General features: G+C 36.0%; 1 protein-coding gene across 2 annotated transcripts in view; it reads right to left on the bottom strand.

The window, feature by feature from the left end:
• Window positions 1-1012: 1012 nt before the first annotated feature.
• Znf292 (zinc finger protein 292) overlaps window positions 1013-13977 on the bottom strand; it is a 77940-nt gene continuing 64975 nt past the window's right edge. For both annotated transcript variants that reach the window (XM_020178542.2, XM_020178544.2), the window contains one exon: window positions 1013-10516. In XM_020178542.2, the coding sequence (XP_020034131.1) occupies window positions 3380-10516 (7137 nt within the window). In that variant the 3' untranslated portion in view covers window positions 1013-3379. The remainder of the gene's footprint in view (window positions 10517-13977) is intronic.

Consider the following 13977-nt stretch of genomic DNA (forward strand, 5'->3'; position numbering starts at 1 on the left):
AATGGGCATATGAAATTTTATTAAAATTCTCTGGGTGCCTCTCTGATAAGGTAACATTTAAGCTGAGAAAGAAATAGGGATTCCAGCCAAACACAGTATGTGTAAGGTCTTTATGGTGGGGGAAAGCAGTTTAGTATGTACTTGATGAAATAGAAAACAGCAGGAAATAGGAAGTGGGATAAGAATGTCTGGAGAGGGGCTTTGATGAGCAAGTAAGGAGACTGACTAATATTATTATTATAATATAATAAATATAATAAAGTACAATATAATTGAATATTGGGTGATAGTCAAATGTTTCCATGGTCAATTAAGCCTGGAAAATTTCCACTTTGACAGTTAAGATGGTTTCTTTCCTTTATTTTTTTGTGGAACTAGGGTTTGAACTCAGGGCCTCATGCTTGCTAGGCAAGTACTCTACCACCTGAGCCACTCACCAGCACTAGATTATTTAAGAGAGGGCTGCCAATGTGTCGTTCAGAAAACTACTTTGATCACAATTCACTCCCATGCCCCTGAAATCTTCCTAAACATTTTGAAAAAGGCTGTCTTAGACTGCGTTACATTCTAGCATCTCTCATAAACATTAGTCTCTTTTCCAATTCAACATGATTTTTCTTCTGCTTCTCATTTTTTTGCCAGAACCATTTCAAGTCTCCCTACTACTGCAAATCAGTATATCCTCTATGTAGTGCCAATTATCTTCCTAAATCAGTACCTGATTTAATTGTTCAACTTAAATGCATTCAATAACCATGTTTTTTTGGCTAAAAATCTGTATATCTAGACTTTTAAAATAATTTAACTTTACTGAATTTAACACTGCCAAAAATTTTTAAAACTGTTACATTTAACTTAAGATGGTGATGCATTTTGAGTAACACAGATTGGAACTGTAGTACTAAAATCCTTTGTGTTTAAGGGAGAGAAAAATCCATTTTTAATGATGACACCTTGGGCAAATTTAGGTTGTAGAAAGAAGGTATCTCAAAAACAACAGAGGAAAAGTATACCATGAAAAATATATACTTTATGATTCTTTTTAATACTTAGGCATTACATTCCATATCAAATCTTACCAACATGCTATTCTATAAATTCATTCTTATTTATACCATAATTTTTCTGTTCCATGCTAAAAAGCCCACTCTCCCATAATTACTTTTAGCACGCAGTACCTAGAATATTAAAAAAAAAAATCACTCAATGTTGGCAAACTCTTTCCCCTAAAATGTAGGAGAACATTTACAGAAATGTCTAGTGGTCAGTCAGTTTTCTTAAGCTAATAAGGAAAAAAAGGCCCCAATACATTGTATTTTCACTTAACAGTGGCTCGTGAGTACAGTGATCAGAAATAAATCTACTTGTTACTGCACCATATCAAGCAGTTCTGCTACATGCCGACCTTTGAGAGCTAGGTCAACTTCTAAGAAAACTGTAAGAACACATTCAATTGTTAATGAAAATTTAATATTAAAATTCAGTTATTTAAATTATTGTTTAGAAAAAAACGTATTAATCACCCATAAAAACTTTTATTTTAATAAATAACAGTGGGCTTACCAAAGGGTAGGGAACTTAATGTGTCAAGTTTTATGCATATTGAAAATAAACCTTGAGGGGAAACCAACTACTCAATATAACCTATAAGGTCCTAAAAGTAAAACCACAATACTTTAATAATGAAACTTAAAAAATATTTTCCAAAAGAAAATAGCTCACTCCTTGACCATGCTTATTTATTCAGAGTACCAGCAATTTCAGTAAGTGCTTCATTTTTTCCTGCAAATCCGGTGCTGCACAGGGGGTATACACGTTTTTGTATCATCACAATATCATCAATATCTCAGGCTAATAATATTGTGAATGCAACTGCTTTAATAACACAAGGCAAAACACCAATGCTTCTATTTATGGCAAACAAAAACAAAAGTAAATATTCAAAAGATGTCTTCTTTTGTTTCCAGGACTGATTTTAGTTGGACTTTAAATGGTCACTGACTCTCCTAAAATAACCTCTACCTCTGGCCATAAATCCACAGTATAAATATGGTGAATAAAGCTAACCTATAAGAACTATATAGTGAATAATCAAAATGATCAATTAGAACTAATACTGTTCTTGAAGACTGATCTAATGAAAAAGTATCATTAGATATGGTGAGAAAATACAGACAAATCTGTACAATCTAACATCTATAAACAGTAAAATCAAAACATCCAACTTCCTTATAGAAAGTGTTTCATCTATGTAATTATAAATGTTAAGGATTCTTGTATTTTATAAACACAAGATGGGCTCACTTTGATGATACCAATTTTAAGATTTATAAAAATGTTTAAAAAATTCTTCCCACAAAAGTTTATACAGTTTAAAGCTATACACCAATCTATAAACCTCAGAAAATGGAGGAAAAAAACCTTTATAAGATCACATGTATAAAATAAGAAATGAAATGTGATTTTATTTAAGGCAATACTGGGCTACTTCACAAATCACCACCTCAAATATTTACACTGCTCCACACTACTAGATTCTATCACATTCACAAAGGATTTTTTTAAATACCAATGTTTAAAATCTTCAATGTAGTAAATTCTTTATTCACATTTCCATTATATTTCATGGACTCATAGTAACTATATCCAATCAGAAGCAATGGAAAAAAGAAAAATGTGTAGCTATAGGAAACTACTAAATAATCTGCTTTTAATTTCACATACTATCCAAAAATCCTGGATGGTGAATTTACAAAGCAGAGCAAAGTGTTGATGTAATATGCCTAACTTTGTGAAACATAACCTTGAGATCATCTTGTAAATAAATGTTTCATCTAAAAAAAAAAAATCAATGAACTATGGCAGAGTTTCTATTTTTAGTTCAAAAAGTTCTTAATTTAAAACAATAAAAGTTTTAAAAACTTGATCACTTAGTTAAAAATTAAAATTCCAAATATAAATGTATCATTTAATAGTTTAGACTTACAGACTGCTGGTGGCAGCAAATGATTTACAATAATAAATATATACAAAAATGGTATCTACAAATAAAGAGTACTGTTATACATGAGCAGTGACGTGGTGAAACATATCAATCACACAGACAATTCAATCTAGTTCATGAAAAGAGCAATTGGGTGATAGAAATTTGAGGTTTAACTCAAATATTTACAATAACTGAAGTATTAATTCTGTTCCTCAAGTCCCATAGGGATAAAAAAAAAAGTTCTACATGACAAATGTCATGGGTTTTTTTTTTTTTTTCTTTTTGGCCAGGTTAATTCATGTCAACAAAAAAAAATAAAAGTTTCACAATTACAGCATGCTTGATGGCTTCCTAAGTAAAACTATAAATGACGTATCTATAGTACATTAGTTATCAGTACTGCCCTCTGCCTGTGGATTTACCTATACTGATTTCTTTCATTACAGACATATCCAAATCATTTGAATGTACTTCAAGTTTTTTTAGACTGACGGTAGGTTTCATTTCCTGAAGCTGCTTTAGAACAAGCTCAGTGCAATCTTTAAGAGTCTTGTCTAAAACAATTTTTACATTATCACTGCACTGAAGCTGAGAGGGATTGGCAAACTGCACAAAGATTTCACTGTCTTTACAAGAACATACATGATTTCCACTAGCCACAGCAGTCTTATCAGTGCTTTTTCTTGAGTTTGAATGGGATCCTCTTTTAGTTCCACTATTTGGATGGTCTTTGTCAATACTTTTCTTCTGCTTCACTGCAGACTCCTCAAGAAACTTCAGAAATGATACTTCAAATCCCATTGGTTTGAACGAGCTCCAGTCAAAAGATGCAGGATGCTCCTCAGTGGTTTGAATTGCAACAGCAGTTTCTTCCTCTTTCTGTGTGCCACTTAACTCAACAGCTGACTCTGGTTCGTCTTTTTCAACTTTCCGTTTTTTATTTTGTGAGATATTTTTTTCTTTATTAACTCTCTTCAAATTACCTGCCTTTTGCTTTTCTGACTGGGAGGGGTTATTTTCTTGAAAATCATTATTTACATTTGAAGAGGTATTGGCTTGGGTCTCCACACTTGTGCTATCTTCATTTATTAACTTTGTAATAAATAATTCTGTTAGCTCATCCATTTCATCTTTTTCATTTTTTTCAAATTCCTTCTGTGGAACAGTTGTTTTTGAGTCATCATTGTTCTCTGACAACACACGCGTGTCAGAACCTTTTATGTCATTCTTATCATTTTGCTCAGAAGCTTCCTTCACTTGTGAGTTGCCACACCGCTTAAAGACAATAAGAAGATTACGGTGTTGTGACGTAAATGCCTTAGATAATTTATGGCACTTATAATGTCTAATTATATTGCTTTCACTTGTAACAACTGAAGTACATCCTTTTATCATACATGGATATTGGGTTACAAATCTGCTTGTACATTCAGATAAGGCATCATTTCTAGCCTTTATGGAATATACATGCTTTCCACGTTTCAGGGAATAAGGCTTGTTTTCTTCAATCTGCACAATCTTTGCATTCTTGTTTTCAAAATTGCTTTTTTTCTTTCGTTTGGTCTTAGGCATTTTGATTCCTTCTTTTCCAGATCTGTTGTGTTTTATTCCCCGATGTTTAGACTTCGATTTTTCTTGGTTTGCCTTACTTGACATATTTTCCTGGCCAGTTGTTAATTTTCTTGGCCGAATCAAATGAGCTTTATGTTTGTCATTATGCTTATTAAAAATGTGTCGGAGGAGATTAGACCGCGTGGCATATATCCGGTCACAGCCTTCACAGTCACACTTGTATATGCCATCCTCTTCGGTTCTATTTGTCCTTGTTCCAATGCCATGGTCTGCCTCAAGATGAACAACATAATTCAGGTATGTTGTAAATGAAGATTTACACTCTAACTGGTCACATGGAAATTTGCCAACATCCACAGATGCAGTCATACTTTCAATTTCCTCAGGAGTCATTTCATGCAGTTTCATGTAATGTTGTATCAGGCCAGTAATCGCTTGGAAAATGCGAGAACAGTCACTCACCTGACACCGAAATTCTTTCATAGCTTGTTTAGTTTCAGTTTCTTCACTTTCCTTACCAGCTTCGCTTTCCTCTTCAACCTCTGCAGAAAATGCAGGAAGATCTGATTTGTGTACGGCCTGGTAATGGAGAATCAAGTTTTGCTGTATTGTAAAGGCAGCAAAGCATCCCTGGTGAACACAACGATATGGTCTGTACGGACTGTATCTTGTTGGAAATTCAAGGGCCTGGGAAGCTGGCTTCTTTCGTTTTTTCTCTTCCTTTTCTTTTCTATGTCTCCTAATTTTCCGTCCTTTGGTTTGTATGTTTGTGAGAGGATTTGTATTACATTGTTCAGAAATAACTGTAATCAATTGTGGAGGACTTTCTGTTTTCTCAGGACTTTTTTTTTCTGCAAGTTGTTTTTCTGAGATCACTGCAACATTACTGAGGGCATTTTGTGTCTCTGCTCCCAATTCTAAAGCAGACTGGAATTCCGTTTTATTTTCCTCTGCCACAGTTAGCTGTTTTTTCACTTGTGTAATTCGTGGGGCTGACAAATTTTCACTCTGAGATTTTCTTCCATAAGGCCTTTTAATTTTCAGCTTTACCATTTCTTCTGTTGTAAAATGATGTACCAACTGACAGTGTGCCCGGAGATTAGAATTTCTTGTAAATGTTTTTGTACACGTAGGTACTACACATTTAAATGGAGCAAATTTCAACTGATTCTTCTTGATTTCAAGGATCATCTCTGGAGTGTATTGATGGATTTTGCCATAGTGCTTAAATAATGCATCCTTTGTCATAGCACTGTAGTTACATCCTTGGTTTTGACACACAAAAGGCTTATTGACTCTGTCAGCAAACTGAATGTGTATCATTTCAGAAACTGGCTGAACAACTGTGTCACTTGAAATTGGTTTAACAGGAGGAGTCAGTGTCACTGATGCATTTATTAATATACACTGGGATGCTGGAGTGGATAGGTCATTTTCTAATTTTAATTTCTGTAAGCCTTCTAAAATTTCCTGTATTTGATCCTCCTTATGTAATACTTCAGATTGAGGAATGTTACATTTTGTTGGTATGACACTTATGAAAGAGGAAAACTGAGATGAATCAGGCAATTTGTTATTTTGCACAGGGCTTACTGTAGGAAGCTGAATGTTATAATTTATTTGAGGATTCTGTGATGTTTCATCAGCACCCTGAGATCCATTTTTTACCTCAAGTATTTGAGAATTCATAGCAGTTTTAATAATTTCAAGAGTCTTTTCAAAGTTCTGTATAACATTATCTTCAGAAATCTGCAAATCAGAATTCACAGATGTGCATGAATTCAAAGTCATCATTTGGGAATCACCATTTTCAGTTTTTAATGCTAAAGGGGCCAACACTTCATGGGACTCAAGACTGGTTTTGAAGTTCTCTTTTACATCAGTCATGAACAACTGATTGTCAACATTATTTAATTTCTGTGTTAGATTTTCCATCAAACCCTGAGGTTCACAATTTGGAATTATGTTTGAAGGAAGATTAGTAGTAGGGATGTCAACATTCTTTGCTATAAGTCCCACTGTTGTTAAATCACTTGGTATCAAGTTTTGGGAAGCATTAGGTGCAATTAGTGGAGGAGTAGTTTTCTTTCTTCTTTTAGATGCACTATTGCCTTTTTTATTTAGATGACTAGATCTTGTGTTTTGAGGACCACTTATAACTGAAACACGTGAACTGTTACTAGTAAAATTTTGTGAATGCCCAGTAGAATTAGTGAATGAACTAGAGGACAAACCATTTTCAACAGTCTTCAGTAGTAAGTTGTTTGCTGGAAAAACAGACAAATTGCTACATTCCTCGATAGTGGAAGCTTTGGAGTTTGGTGTCCTGTTCTGGTTTGTCAGCAGGGTGTTTTGGTGGCATACAGTCTGCAACAAGGGTGGCACAGCTGGATTTGGCATCACTGTTGCATTTACTTGTGCCGCATCTGAAACACAACCTGTTCCAACAACCTGAGAAAGCATCTCAGCACCCTCGAATGTACTGGGAATGCCAGCAGTTTCAAGAGCCTGCTTAATAATTTCACTTCCTTCTTGACTGACATTGGTATTAAAGTTACTCACACCAGATCGAGGAAATGTACTTGGTAAAAATGCTGAGCGATTTTCAGCAGCAAGAAGCTGCAGGAATGATGGATCTTTAAAACATGCTTCTGGATTGAAGGCAGATTGTTGTGGCTGCTGCAAATTTACTGCACTTGTGGAAAGAATCATGCTGGCAAGAAGAGAAGGCTGTCCATTATTCTGTAGAAGTTCTTGAGCAATTTCGGCTCCATCCAGTGGTTTACAGTAAGATCTCTTAGATAAGTGTCCACCCAGTGACCTGGGATTAGTAAAAGCCCTGTAACACCTGCTACATATAAATTTCCCATCTCTGATAATTGCAGGCCACTTAGCCCTTTTGTTGTGCTTGGGTTTTCTTTCTTTCCCATTTGGGCCCCGTCCACGGTCTTGTTTTACTTTTTCAGGTGCAGATTGTTGGGTATTGGTGCTACTGAATTCATTTGCAACATTCACTTGTGAAGGAAAAACTGGATTTTCACCACTGCCTCCCTTTAGAAAGGAGGAATTCACGTTTCCTTCAATCTGTGAGGAATAATGACTTGTATTATTTTCCATTTGGGAAAAAACAGAATTAGTCCCACTATCTGCTGGTGAAGGGAAGAGAGACATTGAACTATTTTCTGCAGGTAAAGGAAGGAAAGGATCTGAGCCACTGTCGATATTCAATGGCAAAACTGTTTTGGTTAGATCTTCCATTTGTGCTGGCAAGGTAGTATTAGTTAAATTTTCCATTTGAGAACATAACACACCACCTTGTTCATTTTTATCCTGAGCAGATATATTTGGATTTATGACACTTTCCATTGAGGGCAACAATGGAGTTGACATACTTGCTAAATGAGCTGGAAAAATGGAAGGTGAGACATGCTGCAACTGGGCTGAACAAGTAGGATTCCCATTGGCTTTGGTCTGTGGTGTAAAAAATGCATTATTAGAGCTGCTCACCTGTGATGGCAAAAAATAAACAAACTTTCCATTATTTGGTGTATTTAAGTTGTTAGATTTCTGACCTTTTTTATTTTTGCGCTGCATTTTAAATGCAGCGTACTGGTCAGGGTGTGCAGTTTTCATATGTTTCCCAATACTCTGTGAAGAGTTATATGTTCGAGTACATCCCTCAACCTGGCAGCTGAATTTCTGAACTGGAGCTTTTGGAGGCACTGATGGAGTTCCTAATGAACTACCTAGGCTGGGCTGTGATGGAACAAATGTGATACTTTCTAATGTCTTAAGAGGTAAATTATAAAGATTGGATGATGTTTTAACATTACCTCCACATTCAAACTTGGAAGTTGGCAATTTGTTTTGAAATCCTGCCTGATTTTGCACAGAAAAGGCCATCAGATTGTTTACTTGCTGTTCTAAGTTTTGTGGGTTAAGGTCACCTATTTTGAGGGTGTCTGAATTTACTAAAGAGTTCTGAGCAACCTGGGCTTCATCAAAGCAATCCTGTTCTTTTCTCTCTTGGAAACCTGGATGACACAAATTATTACAAGTATCTTCAGCTGGTGTATGTAAATTTGTGACCAGTGGCTCACCAGTGCCTTCCACACTTGAGTTTTCTTGCTTTCCAAAGTTATCTTCGATCCCCTGATTCAGAGACACCTTGATGGACACAGCTACTTCACTGGCCTGAAGAAGAGGAGCAGCAGGAGGGCTTTCCAAGCCATTTGACAATGGTCCATTAGCTTGCCTGAATTCAGAGGCAGAGATTTGGTCTTGTTTGGCCACAGCTGAGTTTTCTTTGCTTTTATCCCAATTATCACTTTTATCTTCTGGTAAGCTGTTTTCAATGTTATTTTCTGAAGGAAGCATCAATTTTTCTTTCTCAGTATTCCCTTCTGTGCTCTGATTCACTTTGCAAAGTTGAACAGAATCTCCAGATGAATTAAGTTGATCTTCAGAAGATAGTACTTTTTCAGGAGGAGTATTGTGATCATCTAGGTGCTTTTCTAGCTCACTCTGAGAACGATAAACTTTTCCACAACCTGTGAACTTACAAGTGTAGGTATTATAATGTTGTGCTTCATGATCATATAGCAAGTAAGCTTCTGAAAAAATTCTGCCACATTTCGGAAACATGCACTTTGCTCTGAAGACTTGATGCTCTTTTCGGTGGGTCAAAAGCTCTGCGTAACTATTGAAACCGGCCTTACATTTCATCTGAATACAGATATATGGTTTACTGCCACAGTGCATTTGTAAGTGATCATTGAGATGAGTGACACTTACAAAATGCCTCCTACAGTACTGGCAAATTACTTTTTTGCTTTGCATTTCCAAAAAGCGCTTGGCATCTTCATTATCCTTATGCCCCTTTACATGAGCAATTAAATTTTTAAAGTACTTAAATCCCTTTTTACAAAAACTTACAGGGCAATTAAATTCATTAACAGGTACTGGCTTCTGGACTGGGATCACTTCTGGTTCGTAAGATTTATCTTTGTCATCATTCTCATCATCTGAACCATCATTGTCATTAAACACTATGAAATCTGTTGAATAGAGACTGTTCTTTTTTATAGGCCGCTGTTCTTGCTTAGCCACAATATTAGTCTTCTGGTTCTCATGGGCAGTTGTGATCTTAGGAGGCCTTCCCAATCTTCTTAATGGTTTCATAGCCGCTAATCTCTCTTTACTAGATTGTTTAACATGCAGTGTGACATGAGGGACAAAAGTTTCTTTAGAATTAAAATTCTTTGCACATATGGGGCAACTATAAATTCCATCTTTGTAATGTTTCTGAGCATGTCGTACTATTCTGTGTCCAAGGAATTCTTTGTCACATAGCACACAATACTGCATGTAGGCTTGCCAATTCCTAAACCTAGCGGATATAAATCCTCTCTCTCTTAATTGTTTTATCTCCTTCTTCTTCTGCTTTTCATCATCAATGTCTTTAAGAAGGCCAGAGTTAGCACCAGAAAGTCCATTCACAGGAGTTTCTTTACTTTCTTCCTGGTAGTCTACTACTTTCTCATATACTTCACTGTCATTTAATTCATCAATTGAAGACACAATGGATGCTTCTTCTCCCATTAGTGCAAGACACTGTCGTTTTAGGGTTTTCCAATCCCAGAACTCTGGGTCAAAGGGCCACTGTGTTTTCAAAACAAGTAAGAGCTCACAGCGCAGAGAATTTGGTATAGGAAGATTCTCTTCATCATATTTCTGGTCTGGTTGGTTATATAACATTTCCACCGCATAATATGCATCTACTGTAGGCTCAATAAGAAATTCACTCAGTTGACAAGCACGTTTAACTTCCAGATCATCAGGCAACAAACAAGAAATGGTCTTGCAAATTGATATTTTCACTTCAGTATTTTCTGTAGATTCTAAGCGAAGAGCTTTCACACATAGTTCTATACAGGTAGCAAGTCCAGCCCCTTCAGTCTGTGAAAAAACAAACAGGAAATGTCAACTTAATCTATACTAATCCACACAGATTTGTTTTTGAGTTTTTTTTTTTTTTAGATCAAGATGTGCTTTGAGGTGGGGGTGGGGGTGGGGGAGAGGCTTTACTCAAATCTTACTATAGTAGTATGTGAAAACTTACCCTTCTACTGCACTGAAACTACTCTGGTGTGTGGGTATGTATGTGTAAAATAAATTGCAAAGAATGACAGGGGAAAAAATGTACTGGGAAGCTAAAGAAAAGACCTGGGTATCACAGTGAGGTCAAAACAGCACTGAAACTTTAGAACATTGCTGCTGTAAGCTTTAAAGGAGAGTAAATATCTAAAGTTCCTCATACAGCTTCATATAAGACTTAGTATGGTCTGGCACATAGTAAAGATCAATAAATGTCATCTTCATCATAAATCTTATTTCCTAAGTTTGTACTTGCAATCCTTTGGGAATGCAACTCTCTTAATTCAATAAAAAACAAAACAACAAATTCCAAGAATGTCTTCGGATTCCCTAACTTATTAATAATTAAAGAACATTACTTCTCGCAAAGTAAGTTATTTGAGCTTCAATAGTGGGGATTCTAGTGCTGTTATAAATCTGAATGTCATAATACCTACCTCTTGGCTGGACCTGCTAAAGAATTAAGAATGGCCTTTTTCTTTTGAATTAGTATCCTGAACTATATTATTATTAGATAGCACTTATGGGATTGGCAGAGTGGTTCAAGTGGTAAGAGAGCCTGCCCAGATAGAACTTATGAAGGTAAGAATCACTGGAAAGATACATGGAGTGAAGAGAGGTTTAAAAATGGATATTAGTGGTGAAAAGGGAACACTAACATGAGAAATGAGCCAGCCACAGAATATGACCAGGTTGATGGAATGGAATATGTGTGATGTAGAATCAAAAGGCAAGGAAGGAAAATAAGTAAAGAAAACTGATAAGATCTGTATTCAAAGGCCAAGAAGGAAATAAAATTTTATGCTAAAACAGAAGCTTACATTAGTGGAGCAAAAGGAGAGTGAGGGGGTCAGGCTCAGTGGTACATACGTGTAATCCCAGTTACTTTGCGGTAGAGATAGGATTGCAATTTGAGGCCAGCTGGGGCAAAAAATTAGCAAGACCCTATCTCAAAGAACAAGCCCATGATGGTACATGCCATTAATCTGAACTATGCAGGAGTCAGAAGTAGGAGGATCACAGCCTGAGACGACCTGGACAAAAGCAAAACCCTACCTAAAAAATAACTAAAGCACAAAAAGGGCTGGTCATGTGTTAAGTGGCAATGTGCTGTCTAGTAAGTGTGAGGCCCTGAGTTCAAATCTCAGTTCTACCCCTCTTTCCCCCAGGGAAAAATTGGAGAGAGAGAAGGCAAGGATACTGAACTGGCCTTGACTTTAGGAAGAAGTAAGGGCACAAAGATGAGGAAGAAAATGGGTAACAGGGATAGTTATGAAGAAACCTATTTTAAAAGTGACAGGGAAGACAAGAAAACTAGGAAAGAGATGGGACCATATGGCTGTCGCTAGCTTTCATGTAAACCTGTGTGGTTATTTTATTCTATTTTGTGATAGATGTGAACTAAACAACTTTTACAGTAAAACATGTGCATCTGTTACATGCCTTAGGAGCTATTAATAATAGTGGACAATTAGGCCACTTCTCTGTTATGATACACAAAAAAGAAAAAGACATGAGTGGCCAATGAAGCTGCATAAAAGAGAGGAGGGCACAAAGAAGTCTTGGAGAAGTCAAAGGCCAAGCCAACGATCAAGATGATTTGAAAGCATACATAATAATATCAGAAGGACTGGTAATGTTTGCAGGGGGTGAGAATTCTGGAAAAGACTGTGATTATTTAGAAAATGATGGAGAAAGAAATGAACTTAAGAGAATTTTGAGATGAAGGAAATTTGCTTTGGGTAAGACAGTTATTTTCTATCATATGAATGTCAAACCGTTTTGCTAGAAATGACAAAAGTAGATTTGAAAACTCTTCACAACTAAAATTATTTCAGAGGGGAATCCCAATGACACATCTAATCCTGTCTGTTACTGTACTCAAGGGTTTATCTCAATTCATTAATCACGAATGGCTTTTTCTGAGGTGGGATCTATGTTGAAGCTGGACTTGAAATTGTGATCCACTGTTCTCCATAAATAAATACAAAAATGCACCAAGCTATCTGTTCTAATTCCTTTGCAGATCTCAATTAAGATTTAAGAAGAAAAATATTATTTTTAATTACTATGCATCAGTCTTTGACAACTCCTAGAATTTGAAAAAAAGAGGTTATGAGTTAAATCACAAACCTGCAGATAAAATTTCCTTATCTATAAAATAGAGTTACTTCAGCACCTAGTCACTCACTGCACTTTAACTTTACGATCCCTTTAGTCCTAAAACAATAGTAATCTGTTACTTCAGTATTAAGATAAAACCTTCCCTGCTTGGTTAGATTCCAGAAAATTAAAAACAAAGGGAAAAATAAGTGCAAATGAAACAAAATTTGAGGGCCAAGAATAATTATCAAGTCATATGTTATTGCTTTGTGAAAAGTCTGCTGCCCTGGCCAACTTCCCCAAAGTATTCACATTATAAACTGTTTTTTTTTTTTTAATGTCCTCTATTTCCAGTGCTTGCTACTCAACAAAACTGTTGATGATTAGTGAGAATGCTCTGCAGGTGTGGTAGGCATATAAGGTACCCACTCGACCCATGGAGCCCCGAAGCACCTAAAGTGAGGCTATCACAATGGGCAGTGCAGACCTGCCCAAGTCTTCTCCACTCCCCAATACAGTCCCTTTAAGTTAGGGAGTAAGGATGATGGTGGATAGTCACTTTAATCCCCTTGATTCATCTGATTAAGACATGAACCCCTGAAATGGTTCAGGTAGTCAGGTGGTCACAGTGAGTCAAGATTAATACCCAGCTTGCCTGGCTTCTAGTTCCAAGTTCCTTCTACTTGGCCATGCCGCTCATTAAGTTAGACATTACACAGTAATACAATCAATATTTTAAAATCACACAGTAATATTCTAAGAAACTTATTGTCTTGTTTCAGATTATTTTATGTGTTGTAGCACAACATATAAAATGAAAAATCAAGATATATTTAAAGGTCGACGCAGGAAAAACTGGAAAGCAGAAGGATTCATTCCTGTTCTTTACTCCTGAAAAAGAAATTATTTTAGGATGAAAGAAATAAAGCTGTACCTAAGACTTACTGACCAACTGTGAGTTTTAAAAGGTACTTTTAAAGGGGACAGGGAAGTGTCATTTGGTTTCTCCTTTCAAAAAATATATACATATTCATTTAAAAATACTTCTTATGATGAATTTTTAAATCTTATGCACTGATGGCACCTTTGGAAGACGCCTTCTGTGTACACTTAACTTGGGATTCTGATTTGCTTAATAAATAAGTGGAAGCATATATGCA

This window comes from Castor canadensis, chromosome 1 (assembly GCF_047511655.1).
Source record: "Castor canadensis chromosome 1, mCasCan1.hap1v2, whole genome shotgun sequence".
Classification (NCBI taxonomy): domain Eukaryota; kingdom Metazoa; phylum Chordata; class Mammalia; order Rodentia; family Castoridae; genus Castor; species Castor canadensis.